This window comes from Brachionichthys hirsutus, chromosome 3 (assembly GCF_040956055.1).
Source record: "Brachionichthys hirsutus isolate HB-005 chromosome 3, CSIRO-AGI_Bhir_v1, whole genome shotgun sequence".
Classification (NCBI taxonomy): domain Eukaryota; kingdom Metazoa; phylum Chordata; class Actinopteri; order Lophiiformes; family Brachionichthyidae; genus Brachionichthys; species Brachionichthys hirsutus.
The window spans coordinates 16,523,518-16,536,543 of NC_090899.1; the positions used below are offsets into that span (position 1 = coordinate 16,523,518).

Below are 13,026 nucleotides of genomic sequence, written 5' to 3' on the forward strand. Positions count from 1 at the left end.
TTCACCATAGTATTATAGTCAGGAGCCTCACGGAGTGATACGTACCGGTGCTGTCCTTCACCATAGTATTATAGTCAGGAGCCTCACGGAGTGATACGTACCGGTGCTGTCCTTCACCATAGTATTATAGTCAGGAGCCTCACGGAGTGATACGTACCGGTGCTGTCCTTCACCATAGTATTATAGTCAGGAGCCTCACGGAGTGATACGTACCGGTGCTGTCCTTCACCATAGTATTATAGTCAGGAGCCTCACGGAGTGATACGTACCGGTTTAGACAGTTTTTGACTTGCGGGCCACAATGGGTTCTCTCATTTCACAGCGTCTGTGTGAACTAATATAAATGACGTAAAAACCATTACATGAAATGATTTTACCTTTTACCCGTAAAATGAATGAGGCTTAATTATAATAACATTTTATTTAATGATGTAATTTGGGCAAGTTCGGCGGGCTGGATTAAAAAGCCCAACGGGCCGCATATGGCCCTTAGTTTGCCCATGCCTGGTCTAAACCCAAGTAAAGCAAGCTAACTAGCTAACTAGCAAACTAGCGTATCATCATCATCCCCGGTGGATTAACCAAAGAACTCCAACCGTTCAACGTTAAACTGCGAGCTGCCTGGGAGCGCTGGATGACAGAAGAACACACTTTCACCAAGACAGGGAGGCGACGCCGGGCGAGTTTCACCTTGAGAATCAGTTGAATAAAGTTTGACTTATCTGACTTCATTTCGCTTAATGCGCCTTAAAACCCGGTGCGCCTTTTGCATGAAAAAAGACGCATTCATTGATGTTGCGCGAAGTTACGCCTTATAATAAGGTGCACTTTATGGTCGTGAAAAAAAAGGGGTTTTTATTTCCATCCTTTTCAAAATAACAGAAAAGGAAAAAAGGCCCGTGTAAAAGTCGACCAGGCGTTAAATATATAGGGTGTCATTTTGCACGGGCCTTTTTTCTTTTTCTGTTATTGTGAAAATGGAAATGATGGAAAAAAAGCCCCTTTTTCACCTTCATTACTCACATTTATACAAATGTTGTGCCCGAACTCTGTATCGCCACTGTAGAAATGATACCAGGAAGTGATGCTGGCTCCCTCACACACTCTTTACACCATAATAATTGGGCCACGTATCCTCGGAACACCTCGCAGCCTCCTCGGTGCGTTTGGGGTTTATGAACGAATCCCCGGCGTAGAGCAGAAGAGACGTACCCGTTCTCTGGGATGCTGCCCGAAGAAGTCAGGATGAACAGCCAAATAAAAAGGCCTGAGCGCATTGGCAGCATCGGCCCCCGACGAGCCTCTCTGCTGACCCGCACCGGGGGCCGCGAGCTTCCTCACCAGCCTGCAGAGGAAGAGGAAGGAGTCATTCATGTGGCTGGTAGCGTTCACTCGAGCAAGCCTGCAGGCTCGTAGCCTCATCCTGCAGGCTCGTAGCCCCATCCTGCAGGCTCGTAGCCCCAGCCTGCAGGCTCGTAGCCCCATCCTGCAGGCTCGTAGCCCCATCCTGCAGGCTCGTAGCCCCATCCTGCAGGCTCGTAGCCCCATCCTGCAGGCTCGTAGCCCCATCCTGCAGGCTCGTAGCCCCATCCTGCAGGCTCGTAGCCCCATCCTGCAGGCTCGTAGCCCCATCCTGCAGGCTCGTAGCCCCAGCCTGCAGGCTCGTAGCCCCATCCTGCAGGCTCGTAGCCCCAGCCTGCAGGCTCGTAACCCCAGCCTGCAGGCTCGTAGCCCCGTCTACTAGTCTAGTCTGTTATATTTATGTTTTAAGTTAAGTCTAACAAACCCTGAATAGATTGTTACTAATTCTTTGGCCCCGCCCCAGCCAGCATAATTCAGATGTTACCGTGCATCCAGTAACTCAGACCTGATCCACCACCGCTTAATCAGATTAAAAGGCTGATCGGAATAAAAATGCTTCATGTCCACACCCAAATCGGATTAGTCTGACCCGATCAAGATTTTATTCCGATCGAGAGGGGTGGTTACACCGATTGATAAACCGATCCGGGTGCATGAAAGCACCAATTGTCTGTGACGTCACTCGATACTCGTTGAAGCAGAGCGGGTCAATATCTGGGACTAACGTTACGTAACGTAACGTAATGTTTTGTTTACAACGGAAGTCGCTGTGGTTTCTTCTTCTACTACTACTTCCGATATATGTATTTGGTAAAGTTGCGCATGCCAAAATAATCTATTACGATGGAAAGTGTGATGCATGAACACGCAAGTCCCAATCGGTCAATAGCTTGTTTATGTGTGTGTGTGTGTGCGTGTGCGTGTGCGCGCGTCTCACCTGAACACCGGACCGGACCGGACCAACATGGACGCCTGCTCCCGGTGTGGCTCGTCTCACGGCCTCTCGAGCAGCTCCACCCGCAGACCGCACGCGTTGTAAAGGGTCACTCCCGTCGCCATAGCAACGCACCGGCGTCAGCCTCGAGGACGGAACCGATACCGCCGTTTATCGATCGTGAATGATCCTCACCGCGTTAAAGTCAACATGAAGATCCAACCAATGACCGAGCTGCGACGTCACGCCGGATCCTACGGCGAGCCGGAGGCGTTTTACGGCGGCGGACCGCCTCCTGCCGGCCAGGCAGCTCTCCGCAGCCACCCTGACGACCATGGACATCCCATAATACGGTCTCGACAGGCTGTTCTTTGTTCACAGCCCAAACAGTGTTGAAATACAACTTTAGCAGAAGATAAATAAAACAGTGTTTCGCTTCGTTTCACTGCTGCTTTGATCCTGGTGAGAATCACGTGACGATCGTTTTATTGCACGTGTGTGTGCGCGTGTATGTGTGTCCTTATCAAACCTTTCCATGATGCATGGATTATGGAAAGGTTTGATGATGAATATATTTATTAGATAGAATGTTAGAGTACAAGTACAGTCACACAGTAGCATGTATTACAGTACAAGTACAGTAAACAGTAGCATGTATTACAGTACAAGTACAGTAAACAGTAGCATGTATTACAGTACAAGTACAGTTAACAGTAGCATGTATTACAGTACAAATACAGTCAAACAGTAGCATGTATTACAGTACAAGTACAGTAAACAGTAGCATGTATTACAGTACAAGTACAGTCACACAGTAGCGTGTATTACAGTACAAGTACAGTCACACAGTAGCATGTATTACAGTACAAGTACAGTAAACAGTAGCATGTATTACAGTACAAGTACAGTCACACAGTAGCATGTATTACAGTACAAATACAGTCAAACAGTAGCATGTATCACAGTACAAGTACAGTCACACAGTAGCATGTATTACAGTACAAGTACAGTCAAACATCCTGTCTAAGAGGAGCATTTCTAAAAAGCCCTTGCGGTCTTGTTTCCGTTGAAAGTCCTTCGTACATAAATCATCGACAATTAACAATACAAATTTAACAATACAAATACAAATAAAACCAATATTAAATTACTCAATTGATGCAAAATAACAATACATTAAAAATAAATTACTCAGAAACAAACCTTTCTCTGAGCTTTTTACTACATTTTATGAAGCCAATAAGATGCTAAATATATTACAATTAAATATATTTTTCCTTAATTCTTTATTTGACACCAGACTTCCAGTTCGGGGGAAAAAAAAACGTTTCATAAGACAATTCTCGGACGATGGTTTTATTTTGAAAGGCAGCGGAAACGTTGCGTTTGAGCGCGTAGAGGAATGACATCGTTTCCGTTCCGTGTATTCTGCGGAAAACACCCACCTGAGATGCGCGTGCTCGACGACGCGGCTTGCCGCGAGACGTTTGATTCCATCCGCGTGGAGTGGATAAAGGACCGTCACGTCTCTGGCGGAAGTAACGAAGTAACGAAGGAGGAAGCCGACGTTCTGCGCGGTAAGTCAGAACGCATGACGTCATCTTATACCGCCTGAAAGCAACGCGGCAGGATAGCTGCTGGATGAAATCAGAACCGCTTCGGCAAATCGATTAAAGAGACGTTAGCTGTCAGGCGTCTAGGATGCTAACGAGCTAAAGGCGTTTCCTCTGGCGTGCGTGACCGTGACCGTGGACGTGGACGTGTTTGTCAACAGTGATGACCAACGGGGGGGGGGGGGGGGCTGCAGCAGAGACACTGGTCATCCATTATCCGCCCAAATAAGGGCATCAAACAGCCCTCGGGCTTCCGTACAAACTCCCGTCTGGTTTCCCACACGGTGTGAAAATGGATCCTCGAATTTAGTTAATTTCGCTTTTCTCAATTTGTGTAAACGAAAAAAATAAGCAGATCCGCGTCTCAATCAATGAAATGTTTAATACATATAAAAATGATCAATGCAGCAGCTGAGCATTTAAACCGCATTGCTAAAAGGTCACCTGAACGTCACACGAGGAAGCAAAGACAAGTGTTTTGATGTGTAATGTGTGTAATAAATGTGTTCTTAATGTGTAATAAACGTGTTAGTGTGTTCTTAGTGTGTTCTCAGTGTGTTCTTAGCGTGTTCTTAGTGTGTTCTTAACGTGTTCATAGTGTGTTCTTGGTGTGTTCTTAGTGTGTTCTTAGTGTGTTCTTAGTGTGTTCTTAGTGTGTTCTTAACGTGTTCATAGTGTGTTCTTGGTGTGTTCTTAGTGTGTTCTTAATGTGTTCTTAGTGTGTTCTTGGTGTGTTCTTAGTGTGTTCTTAATGTGTTCTTAGTGTGTTCTTGGTGTGTTCTTAGTGTGTTCTTAATGTGTTCTTAGTGTGTTCTTAATGTGTTCTTAGTGTGTTCTTAATGTGTTCTTAGTGTGTTCTTAGTGTGTTCTTGGTGTGTTCTAAATGTGTTCTCAGTGTGTTCTTAACGTGTTCTCAGTGTGTTCTTAGTGTGTCTCAACGTGTTCTCAACGTGTTCTTAGTGTGTTCTTAATGTGTTCTTAGTGTGTTCTTGGTGTGTTCTCGGTGTGTTCTTAGTGTGTTCTTAATGTGTTCTTAGTGTGTTCTCAGTGTGTTCTTAGCGTGTTCTTAGCGTGTTCTCAGTGTGTTCTTAGTGTGTTCTTGGTGTGTTGTTAGTGTGTTCTTAGCGTGTTCTTAGTGTGTTCTTAGTGTGTTCTTGGTGTGTTCTCGGTGTGTTCTTAACGTGTTCTTAGTGTGTTCTTGGTGTGTTAGTGTGTTTTTAGTGTGTTCTTAGTGTGTTCTTGGTGTGTTCTTAGTGTGTTCTTAGTGTGTTCTTAATGTGTTCTTAGCGTGTTCTCGGTGTGTTCTCAGTGTGTTCTTAGTGTGTTCTTGGTGTGTTGTTAGTGTGTTCTTAGCGTGTTCTTAGTGTGTTCTTAGTGTGTTCTCAGTGTGTTCTTAGTGTGTTCTCAGTGTGTTCTTAATGTGTTCTTAATGTGTTCTTAGTGTGTTCTTAGTGTGCTCTTGGTGTGTTCTTGGTGTGTTCTTAGTGTGTTCTCAGTGTGTTCTCGGTGTGTTCTCGGTGTGTTCTTGGTGTGTTCTTGGTGTGTTCTTGGCGTGTTCTTGGTGTGTTCTTGGTGTGTTCTTGGTGTGTTCTTAGCGTGTTCTTAGCGTGTTCTTAGCGTGTTCTTGGTGTGTTCTTGGTGTGTTCTTAGTGTGTTCTTAGCGTGTTCTTGGTGTGTTCTTGGTGTGTTCTTAGTGTGTTCTTAGTGTGTTCTCAGTGTGTTCTTAGTGTGTTCTTGGTGTGTTTTTAGCGTGCTCTTAGCGTGTTCTTGGTGTGTTCTTAGTGTGTTCTTAGTGTGTTCTTAGTGTGTTCTTAGTGTGTTCTTAGCGTGTTCTTGGTGTGTTCTTGGTGTGTTCTTGGTGTGTTCTTAGTGTGTTCTTAGTGTGTTCTTAGTGTGTTCTTAGCGTGTTCTTGGCGTGTTCTTGGTGTGTTCTTGGTGTGTTCTTAGTGTGTTCTTAGTGTGTTCTTGGTGTGTTCTTAGTGTGTTCTTGGTGTGTTCTTAGTGTGTTCTTGGTGTGTTCTTAGTGTGTTCTTAGTGTGTTCTTAGTGTGTTCTTGGTGTGTTCTTAGTGTGTTCTTGGTGTGTTCTTAGTGTGTTCTTAGTGTGTTCTTAGTGTGTTCTTGGTGTGTTCTTAGTGTGTTCTCAGTGTGTTCTCAGTGTGTTCTCAGTGTGTTCTCAGTGTGTTCTTAGCGTGTTCTTAGTGTGTTCTTGGTGTGTTCTTAGTGTGTTCTTGGTGTGTTCTTAGTGTGTTCTTAGTGTGTTCTTGGTGTGTTCTTGGTGTGTTCTTAGCGTGTTCTTAGCGTGTTCTCAGTGTGTTCTCAGTGTGTTCTCAGTGTGTTCTCAGTGTGTTCTTAGCGTGTTCTTAGTGTGTTCTTGGTGTGTTCTTAGTGTGTTCTTGGTGTGTTCTTAGTGTGTTCTTAGTGTGTTCTTGGTGTGTTCTTAGTGTGTTCTTGGTGTGTTCTTAGTGTGTTCTTGGTGTGTTCTTAGTGTGTTCTTGGTGTGTTCTTAGTGTGTTCTTGGTGTGTTCTCAGTGTGTTCTTAGTGTGTTCTTAGCGTGTTCTTAGTGTGTCTTTGATTAAACGTCTCCCTGTCTGTGCTGACAGATCATTCAGACCGAAGCTCCTGAGCCCGATGGAGGCCGTTCTGCACGCTAGCTGAGGTGATCCCATGTCTGCTCATTCAGCAGCTCTGCGGGCGTACGATGGCGAGAGGATCCCGTCTCTCAAGCTGCATGAGGAAGGAAGTGATGTCGCTGCAGAATGCTCGGCGTGCTTGATGTGCCCAGCGGTCTACACGGACTGGAATCACCAGGGGACGGTTCTCAAAGCAGCTGGATCCTGTCATGTGATGCCTTGCACACTGGCTCTCGGGAGGGAGCTGTGTTTACGCAGCACATGAGCTGCCTCGGCGTTTAGTCTGCTGGAGGAAGTCCAACAGCTCGCCATGCCCCGGAACCGAGCGTTTTCAGAGCCAGAGTACTCTGCTGAGTACTCTGCGGACTGCTCGGTGACTCTGCCTTCGGACCCAGGCCAGGCTGTCGGGGGGGCACATGAAGTTACAGTCCGGCGCTCGGGGTGCTGCCTCTGCCTGCCTCGCTTCATGCGCCTCACCTTCGCGCCCGAGTCTCTCGAGAACCTGTACCAGACCTACTTCAGACGGCAGAGGAACGAAACCCTCCTGGTCCTCGCTGTCTTTGCCGCTCTTTTTGACAGTTATGTCATTGTCATGTGTGCGGTTGTCTACGCCCCTGACAAACTGGCGTCCGTGTTAGTGGCATTGGCGGGACTGGCAGCAGATGTTGTTTTGTACTTGCTTTGCCGCTTCGGGCTGCTGCCGGACCGCGTCTCCAGACGGGTGGTGCCCTACGCCCTCTGGCTGCTCATCGCAGCTCAGATATTCTGCTACCTGGGCCTGCACTTTGCTCGCTTCCACCAGGCCAGCGACACAGTGGGCTGGCAAGCTTTTTTCAGCTTCTCTTTTTTCCTGACTCTGCCTTTGAGGCTAACACCCATTGTGCTCATCACCACTGTGTCCTGCGGTGTCCACACCTTGGTTCTGGGTGTCACCATTGCCCACCAGCAGCAGCAGCAGCAGCAGCAGGAGGCCATACAGGCCACAGCACTTGGCAGACAGGTAAGACTGGGAAGAGATTTGTGTTGGACGGCCGTGTCGATCCGTGCCAGCCATAGCTGTTTCTTGGTTCCGGTGAACCAAAGGCCAAACTGCAACAAAAGATTTGTGCTTTATGCAAAACTACATTTTGTGATTATTGTTGATGGACAGTAGAGCTTTGAGGAGAGAGCGTGGAATACTAAGGAGAAACATCGTTCCTCTGGCGAGGCCTGTGGAGACTCAGACTCCATGACTCTCAGCTCTAATGTGTGCATGTCGAAGTGTCCTTGGGCAAGAAACTGAACCAGTGGGTCTGGCAGCACCTTGCATGGCAGCAGTCGCCCACTGGAGTGTGAATGAATGGGTGAATGGGTGAATGTGGGGCCTCATGTAAAGCGCCTTGAGCACCGCGAATGTGGAAAAGCGCTATATAAGTGCAGAACATTTACCATTTACCATTTGTTGCGTTGTTATGTTGTTATGTCCTGGTTTGTTGTTGTTGTGTTGTTATGTAGTTATGTTCTGGTTTGTTGTTGCGTTGTTATGTTGTTATCGTTTGTTGTTGCGTTGTTATGTTGTTATGTCCTGGTTTGTTGTTGTTGTGTTGTTATGTTGTTATGTTCTGGTTTGTTGTTGCGTTGTTATGTTGTTATGTTCTGGTTTGTTGTTGTTATGTTATGTTGATGTTATCGTTTGTTGTTGTTGCGTTGTTATGTTCTGGTTTGTTGTTGCGTTGTGTTGTTATCGTTTGTTGTTGTTGCCTTGTTATGTTGTTATGTTCTGGTTTGTTGTTGCGTTATGTTGTTATCGTTTGTTGTTGTTGCATTGTGTTGTTATTGTTTGTTGTTGTTGCCTTGTTATGTTATGTTCTGGTTTGTTGTTGCGTTATGTTGTTATCATTTGTTGTTGTTGCGTTGTTATGTTATGTTCTGGTTTGTTGTTGTGTTGTTATGTTATGTTCCTGTTTGTTGTTGTTATGTTATGTTGATGTTATCGTTTGTTGTTATGTTGTTATGTTCTGGTTTGTTGTTGTTGTGTTGTTATGTAGTTATGTTCTGGTTTGTTGTTGCGTTGTGTTGTTATCGTTTGTTGTTGTTGCGTTGTTATGTTGTTATGTCCTGGTTTGTTGTTGTTGTGTTATGTAGTTATGTTCTGGTTTGTTGTTGCGTTGTTATGTTGTTATGTTCTGGTTTGTTGTTGTTATGTTGTTATCGTTTGTTGTTGTTGCGTTGTGTTATCGTTTGTTGTTGTTGCCTTGTTATGTTATGTTCTGGTTTGTTGTTGTTACGTTATGTTGATGTTATCGTTTGTTGTTGTTGCGTTGTTATGTTCCGGTTTGCTGTTGTTGCGTTATGTTCTGGTTTGTTTTTGTTGCATTATGTTGTTATCGTTTGTTGTTGCGTTGTTATGTTATGTTCCTGTTTGTTGTTGTTATGTTATGTTGATGTTATCGTTTGTTGTTATGTTGTTATGTTCTGGTTTGTTGTTGTTGCGTTGTTATGTTGTTATGTTCTGGTTTGTTGTTGTTATGTTGTTATGTTCTGGTTTGTTGTTGTTGCGTTGTTATGTTGTTATGTTCTGGTTTGTTGTTGCGTTGTTATGTTGTTATGTTCTGGTTTGTTGTTCTGTTATGTTGATGTTATCGTTTGTTGTTGTTATGTTCTGGTTTGTTGTTGTTGCGTTGTTATGTTGTTATGTTCTGGTTTGTTGTTGTTCTGTTATGTTGATGTTATCGTTTGTTGTTGTTATGTTCTGGTTTGTTGTTGTTGCGTTGTTATGTTGTTATGTTCTCGTTTGTTGTTGTTATGTTATGTTGATGCTATCGTTTGTTGTTGCGTTGTTATGTTCTGGTTTGTTGTTGCGTTGTTATGTTGATGTTATCGTTTGTTGTTATGTTGTTATGTTCTGGTTTGTTGTTGTTGCATTGTTATGTTGTTATGTTCTGGTTTGTTGTTGTTATGTTGTTATGTTCTGGTTTGTTGTTGTTATGTTATGTTGATGTTATCGTTTGTTGTTGTTATGTTGATGTTATCGTTTGTTGTTGTTATGTTCTGGTTTGTTGTTGTTGCGTTGTTATGTTGTTATGTTCTCGTTTGTTGTTGTTATGTTATATTGATGTTATCGTTTGTTGTTGTTATGTTGTTATGTTCTCGTTTGTTGTTGTTCTGTTATGTTGATGTTATCATTTGTTGTTGTTATGTTCTGGTTTGTTGTTGTTGCGTTGTTATGTTGTTATGTTCTCGTTTGTTGTTGTTATGTTATGTTGATGTTATCGTTTGTTGTTGTTATGTTGTTATGTTCTCGTTTGTTGTTGTTATGTTGTTATGTTCTGGTTTGTTGTTGTTGCGTTGTTATGTTGTTATGTTCTGGTTTGTTGTTGTTATGTTGTTATGTTCTGGTTTGTTGTTGTTATGTTATGTTGATGTTATCGTTTGTTGTTGTTATGTTATGTTGATGTTATCGTTTGTTGTTGTTATGTTGATGTTATCGTTTGTTGTTGTTATGTTCTGGTTTGTTGTTGTTGCGTTGTTATGTTGTTATGTTCTCGTTTGTTGTTGTTATGTTATGTTGATGTTATCGTTTGTTGTTGCATTGTTATGTTATGTTGTTGTATGTTGTTGCTATGTTACAGCGGGTCATCCACTGATCAGTGGTGTGAATGTGAGGCCAAATTGTAAAGCACTGTGTGCAAATGCGTTATATAAGTGCAGTTTAATTGTTGTGCTTAGCTCGTGCTGCAACCATTTGACGTCATTGACCCAGAATGCATTGCACACGCGAAAGCATGGCGGCAACCATGTATCAATTTATGTTGTAAACAAAGCAGATTGTCTAACCTAATCAATGTTTATCTGCTTTTATCAGCGCAGCGACATCGTGGAGGTCTACGGCTGTATTTTTATCGGGTTCCCCTTTAAGCACTGTAGAAATGTTCCTGAACCTCAGGAAGGGAATGTAGCTGCTGTGAAGAGCTGCCACACTGCCTGCCTGCAGGTGGCGCAGAAACAAAGTCCAGCTTTGAATGCTGCTACCGCCCAGCACTACCTATTGAGCATTGGTTCATGAAATATTGATCCCCAACTATTGCCTTCTTTGTGTTAAAGCTTTTGGCCAACATCGTGATCTATATTTGTGCCATCACCGTGGGCATCATGTCCTACTACATGGCCGACAGGAAGCATCGCAAGGCCTTTCTTGAGGCAAGACAATCACTGGAGGTCAAACTCAACCTGGAGGAACAGAGCCAGCAACAGGTCAGCGCAACATTCTGGGTTGTGTGTGAGGGGCACCTATGTGGGAACGTGTAATCTATATGGACCGAGTCAATAATCGAAAGCCGATTGCTGTCAGGGACATTCAGATTCAATAGATGTGCAAATGTAAACCCCCAGAGGAAGAACTATTGAGTCATGCAGTAGATAAAGTAGATAAAGTAATGAGTTATCTGTTATCATCTGAACAAATCCATACCGCATCCCTGCTGGAGGTCAGCGGAATAACCGTGACATCATCAGTGCAATGCTTTGGTTTCAGACCGAGCACACAAGTCTACGTTCACATGAGCCTCCGGCGCATCTCCGGGGAGTGCTGCTTACCAACCAATATCACAAGTCCTGGTGTCAGCCAGGGAATCCTATCCAGCACTATTTTCTTTTTCTCTCGTCGTTTCAACCCTTCTCTGTGATACATTTTATTATTTAAAGAAATTAATGGCAGCTCAGAGCCGCCTGATTCTAGATAGATGGATACTTTATTTATTACTGGCAGTATATTCAATTCAATTCAGTTTTATTTCTATAGCGCCAGATCACAACAGGAAGTCGTCTCAAGGCTTTACAGGATTAGCAGGGAAACACAGAACCCAACGTGACCCACAAGAGCAACGGAGGCAAGAAAAACTTCCCTTTAACGGGCAGAAACCTTGGACAGAACCTAGGCTCATGGTGGACGGCCATCTGTCTGAGAGAGAGAGAGAGAGAGAGAGAGAGAGAGAGAGAGAGAGAGAGAGAGAGAGAGAGAGAGAGAGAGAGAGAGAGAGAGAGAGAGAGAGAGAGAGAGAGAGAGAGAGAGAGAGAGAGAGAGAGAGAGAGAGAGAGAGAGAGAGAGAGAGAGAGAGAGAGAGAGAGAGAGAGAGAGAGAGAGAGAGAGAGAGAGAGAGAGAGAGAGAGAGAGAGAGAGAGAGAGAGAGAGAGAGAGAGAGAGAGAGAGAGAGAGAGAGAGAGAGAGAGAGAGAGAGAGAGAGAGAGAGAGAGAGAGAGAGAGAGAGAGAGAGAGAGAGAGAGAGAGAGAGAGAGAGAGAGAGAGAGAGAGAGAGAGAGAGAGAGAGAGAGAGAGAGAGAGAGCAGGAGCAGACAAAAATAAGATGCTAATGCTAGCGATATAAAGCTATAAATGCTAATGCTAGCGACGTGGACATCAGTGTTGAGGGACACAGGTCCAGGTTCTGCAGCACCACGGACAGAAGGACCTGAAAGAGAGAGAGGGACAAACAGAGGGAGAGAGAGAACAAGACTACAGGGGAGAGAGAGATTACTGACATATATTTATAACATGAATAATCAGATAAAGGGGGAGGAGCTCAGTGTGTCATGATGTTAAGCCACCAGTGCTGCCTAATGACAGCATATTGATTATATTGATTACTGCATCGATTAACTATAAGCTTTGTTAAAAAGGAAAGTCTTTAATCTACTCTTGAACATAGAGATGGTGTCTGTCTCAAGAACCAATCAGGGAGCTGATTCCACATTAAAGGAGCTTGATAACTGAAGCTCCGCCCCCCTGTCTGCTCTTGGATATTTTTGGAACCACGAGCAGGCCAGCATTTTGGGACCGCAGGGTTCTAGTGGGGCAATACGGGATAATCATCTCTGTAAGGTAAGGAGGGGCCTGGCCAGTGAGGGCTTTAAAAGTGAGGAGAAGGATTTTATATTCAATCCGTTCCCTAACAGGAAGCCAATGCAGAGACGCCAGAACAGGGGAAATGTGTTCTCTCAGTCTGGTTCCTGTTAGAACACGAGCTGCTGCGTTCTGGATTAGCTGGAGATGTTTAATAGACCTTTTTGGGCAGCCGGACAGTAAGGAGTTGCAGTAGTCCAGTCTGGAAGTCACCAAAGCATGGACTATTGTTTCTGCATCTTTTTGGGTTAGTAGGTGCCTGACCTTTGAAATATTCCGAAGGTGAAAGAACGCAGTCCTTGAGATATGCTTTATCTGGGACTGAAAGGACAGGTCCTGATCAAAGACTACCCCCAGATTCTTGGCAGTAGATGATAGATGATTTCTTTTAATAATGTTTTTCATGTTGGCTTTACACTAAGTGTGGTGGTCGTTCTCTCTTCCAGAGCAGTGCCCAGCTGATTTCTTTTGCTTGTCCGGTGGGAAGGGTGTTCCTCAGAGGAGGTTTTCGGGGGTAACACTGAGGAGAAGCTGCTCCTTTTACTGTTTGGATCATTTCTGTAGAAGAGAATCACCCGGTGGTCGTGAATAACCAAAGAGAAAAAGA

General features: G+C 44.3%; 2 protein-coding genes across 2 annotated transcripts in view; one reads left to right on the top strand and one right to left on the bottom strand.

Annotated features, from left to right (window-relative positions):
• The window catches only part of tcaim (T cell activation inhibitor, mitochondrial), an 11,953-nt gene extending 9,494 nt beyond the window's left edge, over positions 1–2,459 (bottom strand). Inside the window, exons 1-2 of the mRNA XM_068760341.1 lie at positions 2,300–2,459; positions 1,213–1,345 (exon numbers count right to left, since the gene is read on the bottom strand). Coding sequence (XP_068616442.1) covers positions 1,213–1,345; positions 2,300–2,328 — 162 coding nt within the window. The 5' untranslated portion in view covers positions 2,329–2,459. The remainder of the gene's footprint in view (positions 1–1,212; positions 1,346–2,299) is intronic.
• A 4,392-nt stretch (positions 2,460–6,851) lies between these two features.
• The window catches only part of LOC137917849 (adenylate cyclase type 3-like), a 64,855-nt gene continuing 58,680 nt past the window's right edge, over positions 6,852–13,026 (top strand). The window contains exons 1-2 of the mRNA XM_068760588.1: positions 6,852–7,541; positions 10,625–10,774. Coding sequence (XP_068616689.1) covers positions 6,852–7,541; positions 10,625–10,774 — 840 coding nt within the window. The remainder of the gene's footprint in view (positions 7,542–10,624; positions 10,775–13,026) is intronic.